This window comes from Rosa chinensis, chromosome 6, assembly GCF_002994745.2.
Source record: "Rosa chinensis cultivar Old Blush chromosome 6, RchiOBHm-V2, whole genome shotgun sequence".
In the NCBI taxonomy this organism is placed as follows: domain Eukaryota; kingdom Viridiplantae; phylum Streptophyta; class Magnoliopsida; order Rosales; family Rosaceae; genus Rosa; species Rosa chinensis.
Genome location: NC_037093.1, coordinates 64,254,429 through 64,266,454, shown reverse-complemented (window position 1 = coordinate 64,266,454; position 12,026 = coordinate 64,254,429). Strand labels below are relative to the sequence as shown.

At 35.4% G+C, this 12,026-nt stretch overlaps 1 protein-coding gene across 1 annotated transcript; it reads left to right on the top strand.

The window, feature by feature from the left end:
* Positions 1-1,522: 1,522 nt before the first annotated feature.
* Positions 1,523-5,387, top strand: LOC112174709 (probable xyloglucan glycosyltransferase 5). Its single transcript, XM_024312503.2, has 5 exons — positions 1,523-2,899; positions 3,394-3,702; positions 3,791-4,081; positions 4,305-4,418; positions 4,504-5,387. The coding sequence occupies exons 1-5, from the start codon at positions 2,171-2,173 to the stop codon at positions 5,149-5,151; spliced, it is 2,091 nt and encodes a 696-aa protein (XP_024168271.1). The 5' UTR covers positions 1,523-2,170; the 3' UTR covers positions 5,152-5,387.
* The last annotated feature ends 6,639 nt before the right edge of the window (positions 5,388-12,026 follow it).

The window sequence follows — 12,026 nt, the reverse complement described above, 5'->3', positions numbered from 1 at the left end:
ATCTCATCTTTTAGACACCTAAGATTTGCATACAATGTTTCGCCAGAAATGTTATCCTATTGCAACATGTTCTATTATTGATAGTATCCATCGGTAATGTTCACCTGCCATATGTTGTTTTGGTCATCAGGTGACTGTAAAATCTTTGGTTGCTTGTTGTTCACTCTAATCTAATGTCGGTAGACAAACTAGATAAATTCATATTTGTTTTTAAAATATCATTCGAACCAAGAACTCTACTTAGTTATAGAAGAACAAACTCTTCGTATACGAGGAAAATCACAGCAAAATATAGGGGATGAGGGTATGAAACTATGAATTGGTATGACTAGAGTTGATTTCAGGCCTTTCTTCTCCGGCTCATGCCTCATAATAGAAGTAGCTGAGTACTTGATCTCATTCAGGCCTTCCTTGATCGATCTCTGAGACTCTCTGTTGATAGCAGTTACTATCAGTAGATCACATGCAACGACACAGATTCATAAATAATGACAAGGTCCAAATTTTATACATGCATAAAAACAAAATGGGTAGAATCTATCTTCTACAATAAATGTCGAAGAAAAATATTTGCATAGGATTTGCCTCTGTGAATCTTGACCCTGTACAGAAAATGTAGGGCAGGATTAGCCATGCGTGTAATGCAACAATAAAAATCCAAAAAGAAAAAGAAAAAGTCCACCTTACCTCTTTTACTTTATGTGAATTTTCGTTTTCTTAATAAAGAAAAAGGTTTCTTTTTCGCTTTTATAGGATAAAATTTTAAAGAAAGTTGAGCTCTAATAATAAAACATGGCAAGTTTGGAAAGAAATACATATTGGAGAAAAATATATTACCTATATCTAGAGCGTCAAAGTTGACAAAATTTTGTTCGGTACAATCTTATTCAAAGTGACGAGTTTAAAAGAAAAGACATAATTGACTATTTAAGAGATTAATTGAGTCAAAAAGAATCCTTTTAGTATTGGAAACAAGTCTCATTTTAATACGATGTAATGATTCTTAAAATGTTTTGATTGACCTTTTTTCATTAGTCAACTAACTTATTTGACAATTATGAGGCTAATTGATTATTAAACTAAAATGGTATTTTGTTATTGACTCATTTGTGTAACAAATAAAATTCAATATTTCAATGGAATTTAACAAAGTGTTTCTATCTATTTTCATATGTGAATTTTCTCATTAAATGGAACATTTCCATTCTTTTTTTTCTAAAAAGAAAAAGAAATCTGTCAAGTTTACAACTTTACACCCCTAAAATGAAAATCTTTTTACTACCACCTCCATTGGACTATTGGAGGGTAGCATTGTCTTTCGGTGGCCCTCTCACAACCCCGTCTCTATGTATCAATGTTCATACTTTAATTTGTCACACAGACTATAAGAACCAAAGAATATTCTTATTATAAATAAGCTTCCATCTTACAGTATATGATACCGTCATTATCACTAAGCAAGTATTTTATTCTGAATCCTTATATTATGAAAGTGAGAGTGAGCTGGTTTAAGTAGTAGTGACACTGAGCCTTTTCCGCCATTGTAGACTTGTATCACAGCTCTGTTTTCACAGTTGGGTGTTCATTTGGGTTGGTATTTTTCTTAAACATGAATGGCTCCTGATTTCACTACAGTTTCAACTGAGTCAGCCTTACTTAGAGTCAAATCAGTCTTGACTGAGTGTTCTTGTTTCAGGCAGAATCTGTGAACTTTTATGCAGATTCTTTTAGGACTCAAAACTATTTCACCAAGACCAAGGGGTAATATATGCTTTGCTGAGTTTAAAACCAAGGGCTGAGCTTGACAAATACCCCACATGGTGTTTTGGGTATTACAGCTGCAGCAGATACTTTCCCTCATAACGTTGCTTTTCCATGTTGTGTGTGTCTTCTAGAGTGAACAAAGAACCTACCAGACTTTGTCCTTTGTGGCTTTCCCTTGCTGCATTTCATGGGTTCTTCTTCAGTTCTTTGAGTTTTCATTGGTAAAGTCTGGTTCTTTTTTCATTTTTGTGGGTGTTCTAGAAATGGGTTTGGCTCATTTCTCTATTTTCAGATCTGGGTTTTAGAGTTTTTCTTGGTCTTTGGTAAATTTTGGGGCTTTGGGTTCTGGGGTTCTTCATATTATTATTTTTGTTTGTTTGTTTAGTGTGTTATTGGGTTTGAGAAAATGGCTCCAAGATTTGATTTTTCCAAGATGTGGGCAAAGAATGCTAAGAAGGGAGGAGGAACACCAGTGGTTGTGAAAATGGAGAACCCCAATTTCTCAGTTGTGGAGATTGATGGTCCAGACTCTGCATTCAGGCCTGTTGAGAAAAGCAGGGGTAAGAATGCTAAGCAGGCCTCATGGGTTTTGCTTCTCAAGGCTCAACGTTTTGTGAGTCTCATTGCTTCACTTGCTACACTCCTCTGGTCATTGCTTGGTACCATTAACAAGAGGCTAATCTTTAGGCAAGGAGTAGCAATGGAGAATGGGAAATTGGGAAGGGCAAGGTTGTTGTTTACAGTCATAAGAGTCTTCCTAGTGACCTCCATTGCCATTTTGGGTTTTGAGGTAGTTGCTTATTTCAAAGGGTGGCATTACTTCAGGAATCCGAGCTTGCACATCCCTCGGACTTCTGATATACAGGGCTTGCTCCACGTGGTTTATCTTGCCTGGTTAAGGTTTCGGGCCGATTACATTGCACCTCCAATTCAAGCACTCTCTACATTTTGTGTTGTTCTTTTCATGATCCAATCTGCAGACCGTATGATACTTTCGTTGGGATGCTTGTGGATTAAGTACAAGAAAATTAAGCCCACCATTGATGCAAATTCTATGAAGTTGGATGATCTTGAGAAGTCGGACTATGAGTACCCCATGGTTCTTGTTCAAATTCCTATGTGTAATGAGAAAGAGGTAATGAATTGAATTCTATCTTTTCCCTTCCTATTTTCTTCTCACTTTTGTTTCTATCAGCTTATTATGTTTCATTTAGGGTAGTGAGTTACTATTTCTGGAGTAGATAGGCACGTTTTAGTTGCTTGAAAAATTTTGACGAAAAAAGACTGCATATGTAGTGAACAGGAAAGCAAAAGGCATTGCTTGTCTTCTCTGATTGGAATAGCATCACTCAAAAACTTTTGTGAACATTGAAGAATTATTTTCACTGTTAAAATCAAGAATTAACTTTAAGACAAGATAAAGTGGGAATGCATGCTTTTACCAAGATAGCAAATTAGAGTTACAATTCTGATGTTTTAGAAAGAATGTGAAGATTTGTGTCACATTGTTCAGATCTACTATTTATATGCCTTAGTAAACGACAGCTTTCCACTAAAGGTAATTCATGATAGAAATCCTGTAGATTCTTCACGATGTTCACAAGATTTTCTGCCATGGCCTTTTTGCAGGTATATGAGCAGTCTATCTCTGCAGTTTGCCAGATTGATTGGCCAAAGGACCGTATACTAATTCAAGTTCTTGATGATTCTGATGATGAGGGCATCCGGTGGTTAATTAAGTCAGAGGTTGCTGACTGGAGCCAAAGGGGTATCAACATAATATATCGGCATCGCGAGATTAGAACTGGTTACAAAGCAGGAAATCTCAAGTCTGCAATGAGCTGTGATTATGTGAAGGACTATGAGTTTGTGGCAATCTTTGATGCAGATTTCCAACCTAATCCAGACTTCCTTAAGAAAACAGTGCCACATTTCAAGGTGAATATAAACAACAAGAACATCTTCCAGTGTGATTTTTGGTTGGAGTACACTTTAGGAACTTATTCTATCTTAACCAATATTGCAGGGCAATCCCCAAGTTGGTCTAGTTCAGGCAAGATGGGCTTTTGTGAACAAGGATGAGAACTTGTTGACTCGTCTCCAAAACATTAATTTGTGTTTCCACTTTGAGGTGGAACAACAGGTTAATGGTGTGTTTCTTAATTTCTTTGGTTTCAATGGAACTGCTGGTGTTTGGAGAATAAAAGCCCTTGAGGAATCTGGAGGATGGCTGGAAAGGACTACCGTGGAGGATATGGACATAGCTGTCCGGGCTCATCTCAATGGTTGGAAATTTATTTACCTTAATGATGTTCAGGTAATTTCAGAGCATAGTTATTCCATAACCAACCATTTAATATTGACTAATCATTTAAATAAAATTAGGATATGGAGAAATAGTGCCAGAAATATACCATAGATATATTTTTCAAAATTCAAATGTGAATGTGAGCAAAGGAAAAACAGTTCATATTTGGGATATCACCATGTCTTCCAAATGTGTGCAATTTTTTTAGTCCTAAATTATATGTAAATTTTAGGTACTATGCGAAGTGCCAGAGTCTTATGAAGCTTACAGGAAGCAGCAGCATCGCTGGCATACTGGTCCTATGCAGCTATTTAGATTGTGCCTTCCAGCGGTTATTACTTCTAAGGTACCAAAAATGTTCACATTCCATATTTTACAATTGCAAATATTTATAACATATGCCATAATTTCTCTTAATATTGATAATGCAGATATCAGCATGGAAGAAAGCAAACTTGATACTACTATTCTTTCTATTGAGGAAACTCATCCTTCCTTTCTATTCTTTCACCCTATTCTGCATAATTCTTCCATTAACCATGTTTGTCCCTGAGGCAGAGCTTCCTTCGTGGGTCATATGCTATGTGCCCATTTTCATGTCGTTACTCAATGTTCTTCCAGCCCCCAAGTCCTTCCCTTTTATTGTTCCTTACCTCCTTTTCGAGAACACCATGTCCGTTACCAAATTCAATGCAATGGTCTCTGGATTGTTCCAACTTGGTAGCTCTTACGAGTGGATTGTCACCAAGAAGGCTGGCCGGTCATCAGAATCCGATTTACTGGCTGCTGCGGAAAGGGAAACAAAGATGATAAACCAATTACCGATCCACAGAGTAGGTTCAGAGAGTGAGCTTTCCGAGTTGAACAAACTTATGGAACATAAAGAAGTAGCATCTCCTTTGCCTGTCAAGAAAGCTAACAAGATATACAGGAAAGAACTTGCTCTAGCTTTCCTCCTGCTCACAGCTTCGGTCAGGAGTCTGTTAGCTGCTCAAGGAGTACACTTTTACTTCCTACTCTTCCAAGGTGTGACCTTCCTCCTTGTTGGTCTTGACCTCATTGGAGAGCAAATGAGCTAATAGGGTGCAAGAGAAAGATAGAAAAAGCAACACCGATATGCACATTGCACAGTGAAGTAGTTCAATGATTTACCTTCTGCTTCAATAACATGATTTATTTATAGCCATAGTTTACACAGTGTGAAGTTCTCAATAGGAACTTCTTTTATTCAATCACTCCCCAATACCAGTTCCAAATGTTCTTCCCTCAATATTATGTCATTGATCAGTTTTAATGTTAAATTCTTTTCTGTCTCTACATATTTCTTATGATAGTTACTGCGGATTTTTAGAAGCTGTCTGAACTCGTGGGACAACAAAATTTCGATTGGTGAATTTTCTTATTTTTTGGCTTTGGAAAATTGTAAATAAAAAAACCAGTTTGAGATTTTAGAGTTTCGTCAGTTGGACCACTTTTAAAAAATAATGTTTTATAAATGAAAAGTTTAGGGGATGAGGTGTTTAAAACTACAAAATGGAGTTTATCAAGGCAATGGTTTAGAGGGGCCGTCATATGCCGAAACATGCAAATTCCTGTGCATGTTCTTGAAATTCTCCAATGCAGCCGCTCACCATACGTAGAATATGATTTTTAGAAAGTACTTCAATTGACAGAGCACCAAAATCTTGAATGGATTTAAAAAAAAATAAATTTCCTGGTTTTTTTTCTTTGAAAAATTGTATAATAAAATCGGGGCGAGATTTTTGAGTTCCGTCAGCTAGAGAATTGCATAAAAATTATGACTTGAGAATGTGCAGATTTTGATAAGAAAATAAGAATATGCAATTTTAGCCCAAAAACCGTGCGCTGTAATAACCCACGGTTTTGGGTGAAAAATAATGATTTCGAACAAATTTTGTAATTTTTGAGTAAAATGTTCAGGATCGATTCTCAAGGAGTTGGGACATATTTCCAATGTCATACGGCATGGTCAGACTTTCATTTTGAAAAAACTCACTGAAAATGTCGTCTACAATTAGCCTCGCTTGCATGGGCAAACTGTGCTTGCTTAACCTCACCGACATAGGCAGCTGCCGCAGCTCGCTGGCATGGGTAAGGATAAATTTGCTGTGTTTTCTGATGCTTTGGTTTCTAGATTCATTATTGGCAATCAGTGAGGCATGTAAAAACATTCTCCTGTAATTTCTCTGAAAGAAACAAAGTTCATTTATGTATATACTGTCTTACGTTTGACCGACTCATCAGTCATCACTCATGGTTTGGCTCCTTTCTACAATTTTGCATTTGGAAGTGTCGGTCAGGCAAAATGGGTAAAAACATAAAGGTCACAATGTATTATGGTATTTTGGGGTGGCTGAGGTTTCTGGTCCATGTAGTTTCTCAGGCTTCCTCAGCCGCCAGTTTAAGGGCCATAATCCATAGAGTTGTAGGGTTGGAATTCTTTGGAGATATACCATATATGTATCTATCTGATTCTTCTGTAAATGGGTGCCCTGAATTGGGTGTTTGAGGGGTCTGATTAGACAAGATGATTCATTTCGTTGACAAACGGCCTATCTAAAGGCCCAGTACATTAAAAGTTTTGTAATGGAATATCACTGCCTTCTTAAGGAAAGATTTGATTTGACAAGACACATATTTCAGAGAAATTTTTCTATGCTACAGTCAAGCCATGTCACAATGCTGACATGGTTTGACTTCCTAATAATAATTTGACACCTAGATTCGTATTTAATTTAATTAATATACAACTGATTTGTTATAGGGGAAAAAGACCTTTTTGGGTCTTTCACCTTGGCTTTCATCTTAGCTTCCTACCTCTGATCTATGTTCATCTTGGCTGCCTACCTCTTTACAAGCCTAGCATCTCAATATCATCTTCTTCTACGATTTATGTTACTGAGATTATGCATGTTGCTGTGAACATGCAAAGCATTCCCAAATCTAAAATCATTTATTGATATATTTATGCGGTTCTTTGAACGGGTAATCTGGGTAGTTTCAAGTCTGGGCTTTTAACTTGCTTAACAATTCATACTCTATTACTGAGATTTCTGTGTTATTAGATAAAAAAAAAAATCTGGGTAAAGAGGAAGAGGTAAGATTGAACCCTATTTGATTAATTTGATTTAACTTAATGATTATTTTGTTTATCTCATCCGATGAACACAAATTTCCGCCGCTGATCTTTCACTCCCCCCTTCCTCTTCACCTCCTCTTGCCGCCTTTGGACCTACGCCTTCACCTTCAGCTACATCGCCGGCTTCATCGTCTTCTTCCTCAAAATCTTCCAGAACCAATTGGTGTTCTATGTCAGCCCCATTGATGGTCTCTAGAAATACATCCCTAGCAATAGCAAGTTCCGCCTTGAGAGAGCAGACTCCAACATGATTGATCTCGACGGAGATGTCGTCGTGCCATCGTCCACTTCAAATGAGGTTTCTTTTGGAGAAGATTGGGCAAGAAGATGAAGGGAACCTAAAAAGGTCTTTCCCCATAATAATGAAAAAATGGATTTTTTTAATTAAACTAAATACAAGGCTATGTGTCGAATTATCATTGGAAAGTCAAACCATGTCAGTCGATGACATGGTTTGACTGTAGCATAGAAAAATTTCTCCATATTTCAACCCTTTTGCACAGCATCAAGTAGTATTCATCAATTTATACTGCATGACTATTTTTTGACCCAAAAAAAAAAAAAAGAATACTATGCGACTATATGTCAAATAGTTCATTTAAGTGTTGTAAGGGCTCATTTCGGTTTTATTGGAATTCTTAATACTTCTCTAAATCCGTGCAAACCAGTCTAAAGAATTTTGAAGATACTGTTTTTAATGAAAATTGTGTATTATAATAAACAATTTTTTCTCAAAGTGGCGCTATTCATTGAACCATGTCAAAACTCAATTTCGACAGCCAATGTTTTGCTATAGTTCATTTGAGTTGGTTATGCCGAGCCCAATAATGTATTCCTTTTACATATTTTAATTTTTTTTTTTGTTAAAGAAAAAGAAAAAAGAAAATTGGTAGATCCACTTTTGGCAACAACAAGACTTGTCGTTGGAAAAATGTGTTCTCTTTTGTAGGAGAATTGTAAGAGTTTTTCTATTGGAACCTCCAAATTTACTCACTTGACCTCTATACTTTTTACACCTCCTATCAAATTTTCAAATACTAAATTTACTCATTAAACCTCACTAAAGTTCCTCAAATAACCTCACTCATATAATTTAGAAACAAACTAAGATCTTTATAATAAAAAACTTAGTCATTTCAATGATTTAGTTACTCTATAAATCTTAATTACATCACCATTCCTTAATCAGACAACATAAATCTCTTATCCAATTAAAAAAAATCAAACACAAGTTATTGAGTTTTAAAAATTAATAAAAATAAAATAACATGAACTATTATGTGATTTTTTTAATTTACTTTTTCTTTTTTAGCTGTGCTAAAAAAAATCAAGATTAATCATTTTTTCTTAATGTTTCTCTATTTTCTGTTCCTCATGATTCATTATTTAAATATTTTTTTATTTTTTTTTATTTGCTAGCTCTGTTTTTTTCTTCTTCTTTTTGCAAATATAATGGATAGATTTAGATTTAGGTTATAATACAATTTATTTTGTTCTTCCTGACCAATATGCGTTCAATATGCATATCATACATTTTTATCTTAATCATAGTTTTACTTATTAAATATATGTGAATGCTTTAATGAGTATGTAGTGAAATTGGAAAGAGAGTTTCTATTGAGACCTCTAAATCTGCTCACTTGACCTCACTCTATTATGAATTATTAAATGACATATATAACCTACTATAAAATGACTATTAAGGACAATAATTATACCAAAAAAATATTATATTTATTTTATGTAGACTTTCCAATTCAATAATATTAGATTGTATTCCTTATTATTTTCCTTATCTATTTTCATTTTTCAATTTCACTACATACTCATTAAAGTATTCATATATATTTAATAAGAATCAAAAATATGATTAAGATCATGTGACATAAAAATGTATGATATATATGTTGAAGTGTTGAACGCATATTGGTGAGGGAAAACAAAATAAATCCTCTTATGATTTATGACCTAAATCTAAGTCAATCTATTATATTTGCAAAAAAAAAAAAAAAAAACTAAAAGATTTAAATAATTAATCATGTGGTACAAAAAATACAGAAAAAAAAATAAACATTAAAAAAACGAATGATTTTTTTTTTTTAGAATAAAAACAAATGATTTCTTCTTTTTTTTTTGTACAGCTAAAATAGAAAAAAAAAACAAAAAAAAAAAACATAATAGTTCATGGCATTTTCTTATTGATTAGACATTAATTTTTGAAACTCAAGTTTGATTAAGAAATGTATATTTATTTAAGATTTATAGAGTGATTAAATCATTGAAATGACTAAATTTTTTATTTTAAAGATAATAATTTGTTTACAAATTATACGAGTGAGGTTATTTGAGGAAGTTTAGTAAGGTTTAGTGAGTAAATTTAGTATTTGAAAATTTGATAAGAGGTGTAAAAAGCATAAAGGTGAAGTGAGTAAATTTGGAGGTTCCAATAGAAAAACTCAATTGGAAAATGAAAATAGATAGGGAAAATAATAAAGAATGCAATCTAATATTATTGAATTGGAAAGTCTAGAGAAAATAAATTTTTTTGGGTATAATTATTGTCCTTAATAGTCATTTTATAATAGGTTATATATGTCATTTAATAATTCATAATAGAGTGAGGTCAAGTGAGCAGATTTGGAGGTCCCAATAGAAACTCTCGAATTGTAATTGTGTTTATTATTGATAATAGGAGCCCTTTATATAGGGTGTTACAAGGTACACAATAGGTAATAGAATCTGAATACAATTGAATACCTAGAACACTTTCCTATTACAACTCTAAACCCTAGTTTGTAGAGGCACACATTATGTCGACATCCTTCAATACTCCCCCTTGTGCCGCTCAAACTTGGTGATGACGCTTTGATTGTTGCCTCGTTAAAAACCTTGTCAGGTAACAAAAACCCTGTGGGACAAAAATAACCCTGGTCGAAGGACAAAAATAGCACAACACGTCTTTCACTCTTCGAGATCGAACATGTAGACATCATACCTCCCCCTGATTGCTACAATCATGGGAGTTCGGATAACTTTCTTAATCCGATGCTCTTCACATGTTTCTCGAAGGTGGATTTAGGTAACGACTTAGTAAATAAGTCCGCTACATTATCCTCTGATCGGATTTGGTTTACTTCAATATTTAGAAGTGCTTGTTGTTGCTGATTGTAAAAGAACTTAGGCGATATATGCTTGGTGTTGTCGCCCTTGATGAAACCTAATTTCATTTGCTCAATACAAGCTGCATTATCTTCATAAATGCATGTAGGTTCATCTATGGTAGACTTCAAACCACAAGTTCCTCGAATGTGTCTAACTATAGACCTTAGCCATATGCATTCTCGCACGGCTTCATGTAGAGCAATAATCTCTGCATGATTTGAGGAAGTAGCAACAAGGGTCTGCTTTGTAGACCTCCAAGATATCGTAGTGCTTCCTATGGTAAAGAAATAACCAGTTTGGGAGCGACCTTTGTAAGGGTCAGAGAGATACCATGCATCAGCAAAACCCATCAAGACATCGTTGTCATTTTGATGGAGGGGAGGAGGAGCACGGAAGGTGGCGTTTTGCCTTGTGGAGTCCGATCCCACACTTCCGTTATTTCTCTTCTCTCTGTAGGGATAAAACAAGCTCATATCGTACCTCTCAGGTATCGAAAGATTGTCTTTATGTCAATCCAATGGCGGCGTGTTGGCGCAGAACTAATGAGATGTCCGGTCTTGTACATTGAGCTAAGTACAATAATGCACCTATTGCACTTAGATGGGGCACTTCAGCATCTAATAAGTCTTCGTCCTCATCCCTTGGACGAAACGGGTCTTTTTCAGGCTCAAGATTACGGCCGATCATGGGAGTACTCACAGGCTTTGCTTTATCTTCATTAAAGCGCCTTAATAATTTTTGGGTATATGCTGACTGATGGATCAAAATCCCATCACTACGGTGCTCGATTTCTAATCCGAGACAAAATCGTGTTTTCCCAAGATCTTTCATCTCAAATTCGGATTTCAAGTATTTAGCAGTTTCCTTTAACTCATCTAGAGTTCCAATTAGGTTCATGTCATCGACATAAACTGCTACAATTGAAAATCCGAAACTTGTCCTTTTTATAAACACGCATGGGCATATTTCATTGTTCTCATATCCCTTCCCAATCAAGTAGTCACTTAGACAGTTATACCACATCCGTCCGGATTGTTTCAATCCATATAGTGAGCGTCTCAATCTTATTGAAAATGCGCTCCATGGTTTAGAGCCACTTGATTTGGGTAATTGAAGTCCATCTGGAACTTTCATGTATATCTCTGAATCTAGATCCCCATAGAGATATGCTGTAACCACATCCATAAGCTACATGTCAAGTTTTTCGGATACTACCAAACTGACAAGGTAGCGGAACGTTATAACGTCCATTACGGGAGAGTATGTCTCCTCGTAGTCAATTCCAGGGCGTTGTGAGAAACCTTGCCCCACAAGGCGGGCTTTGTATCTAACAACCTCATTTTTCTCATTACGCTTTCTAACAACGACCCATTTATGGACAACAGGCTTTATACTTGGGGGTGTCAGCATTATAGGCCCAAATACATGTCTCTTTGTTAGTGAATCCAATTCTTTGAGAAGAAGTTAAGGCCAAGCTGGAAGAAACTAATGCTAAGTATAAAGCTGCAGCTGACAAGCATCGAAGAGTTAAAGTGTTCCAAGAGGGCGATGACGTGATGGTGTTTTGAGGAAGGAGAGATTTCATGTTGGTACCTACAACAAGCTGAAGCCCAGAAAATATGGTCCTTTTAT

What these genes read in the sequence shown, in the direction of transcription:
- LOC112174709 (XM_024312503.2), top strand. Translation starts at nt 2,171, where the DNA reads ATGGCTCCAAGATTTGATTTTTCCAAGATGTGGGCAAAGAATGCTAAG. An exon ending in CTATGTGTAATGAGAAAGAG is followed by an intron (nt 2,900 to 3,393) that starts GTAATGAATTGA and finishes GCCTTTTTGCAG; the next exon opens with GTATATGAGCAGTCTATCTC. An exon ending in TTTACCTTAATGATGTTCAG is followed by an intron (nt 4,082 to 4,304) that starts GTAATTTCAGAG and finishes TGTAAATTTTAG; the next exon opens with GTACTATGCGAAGTGCCAGA.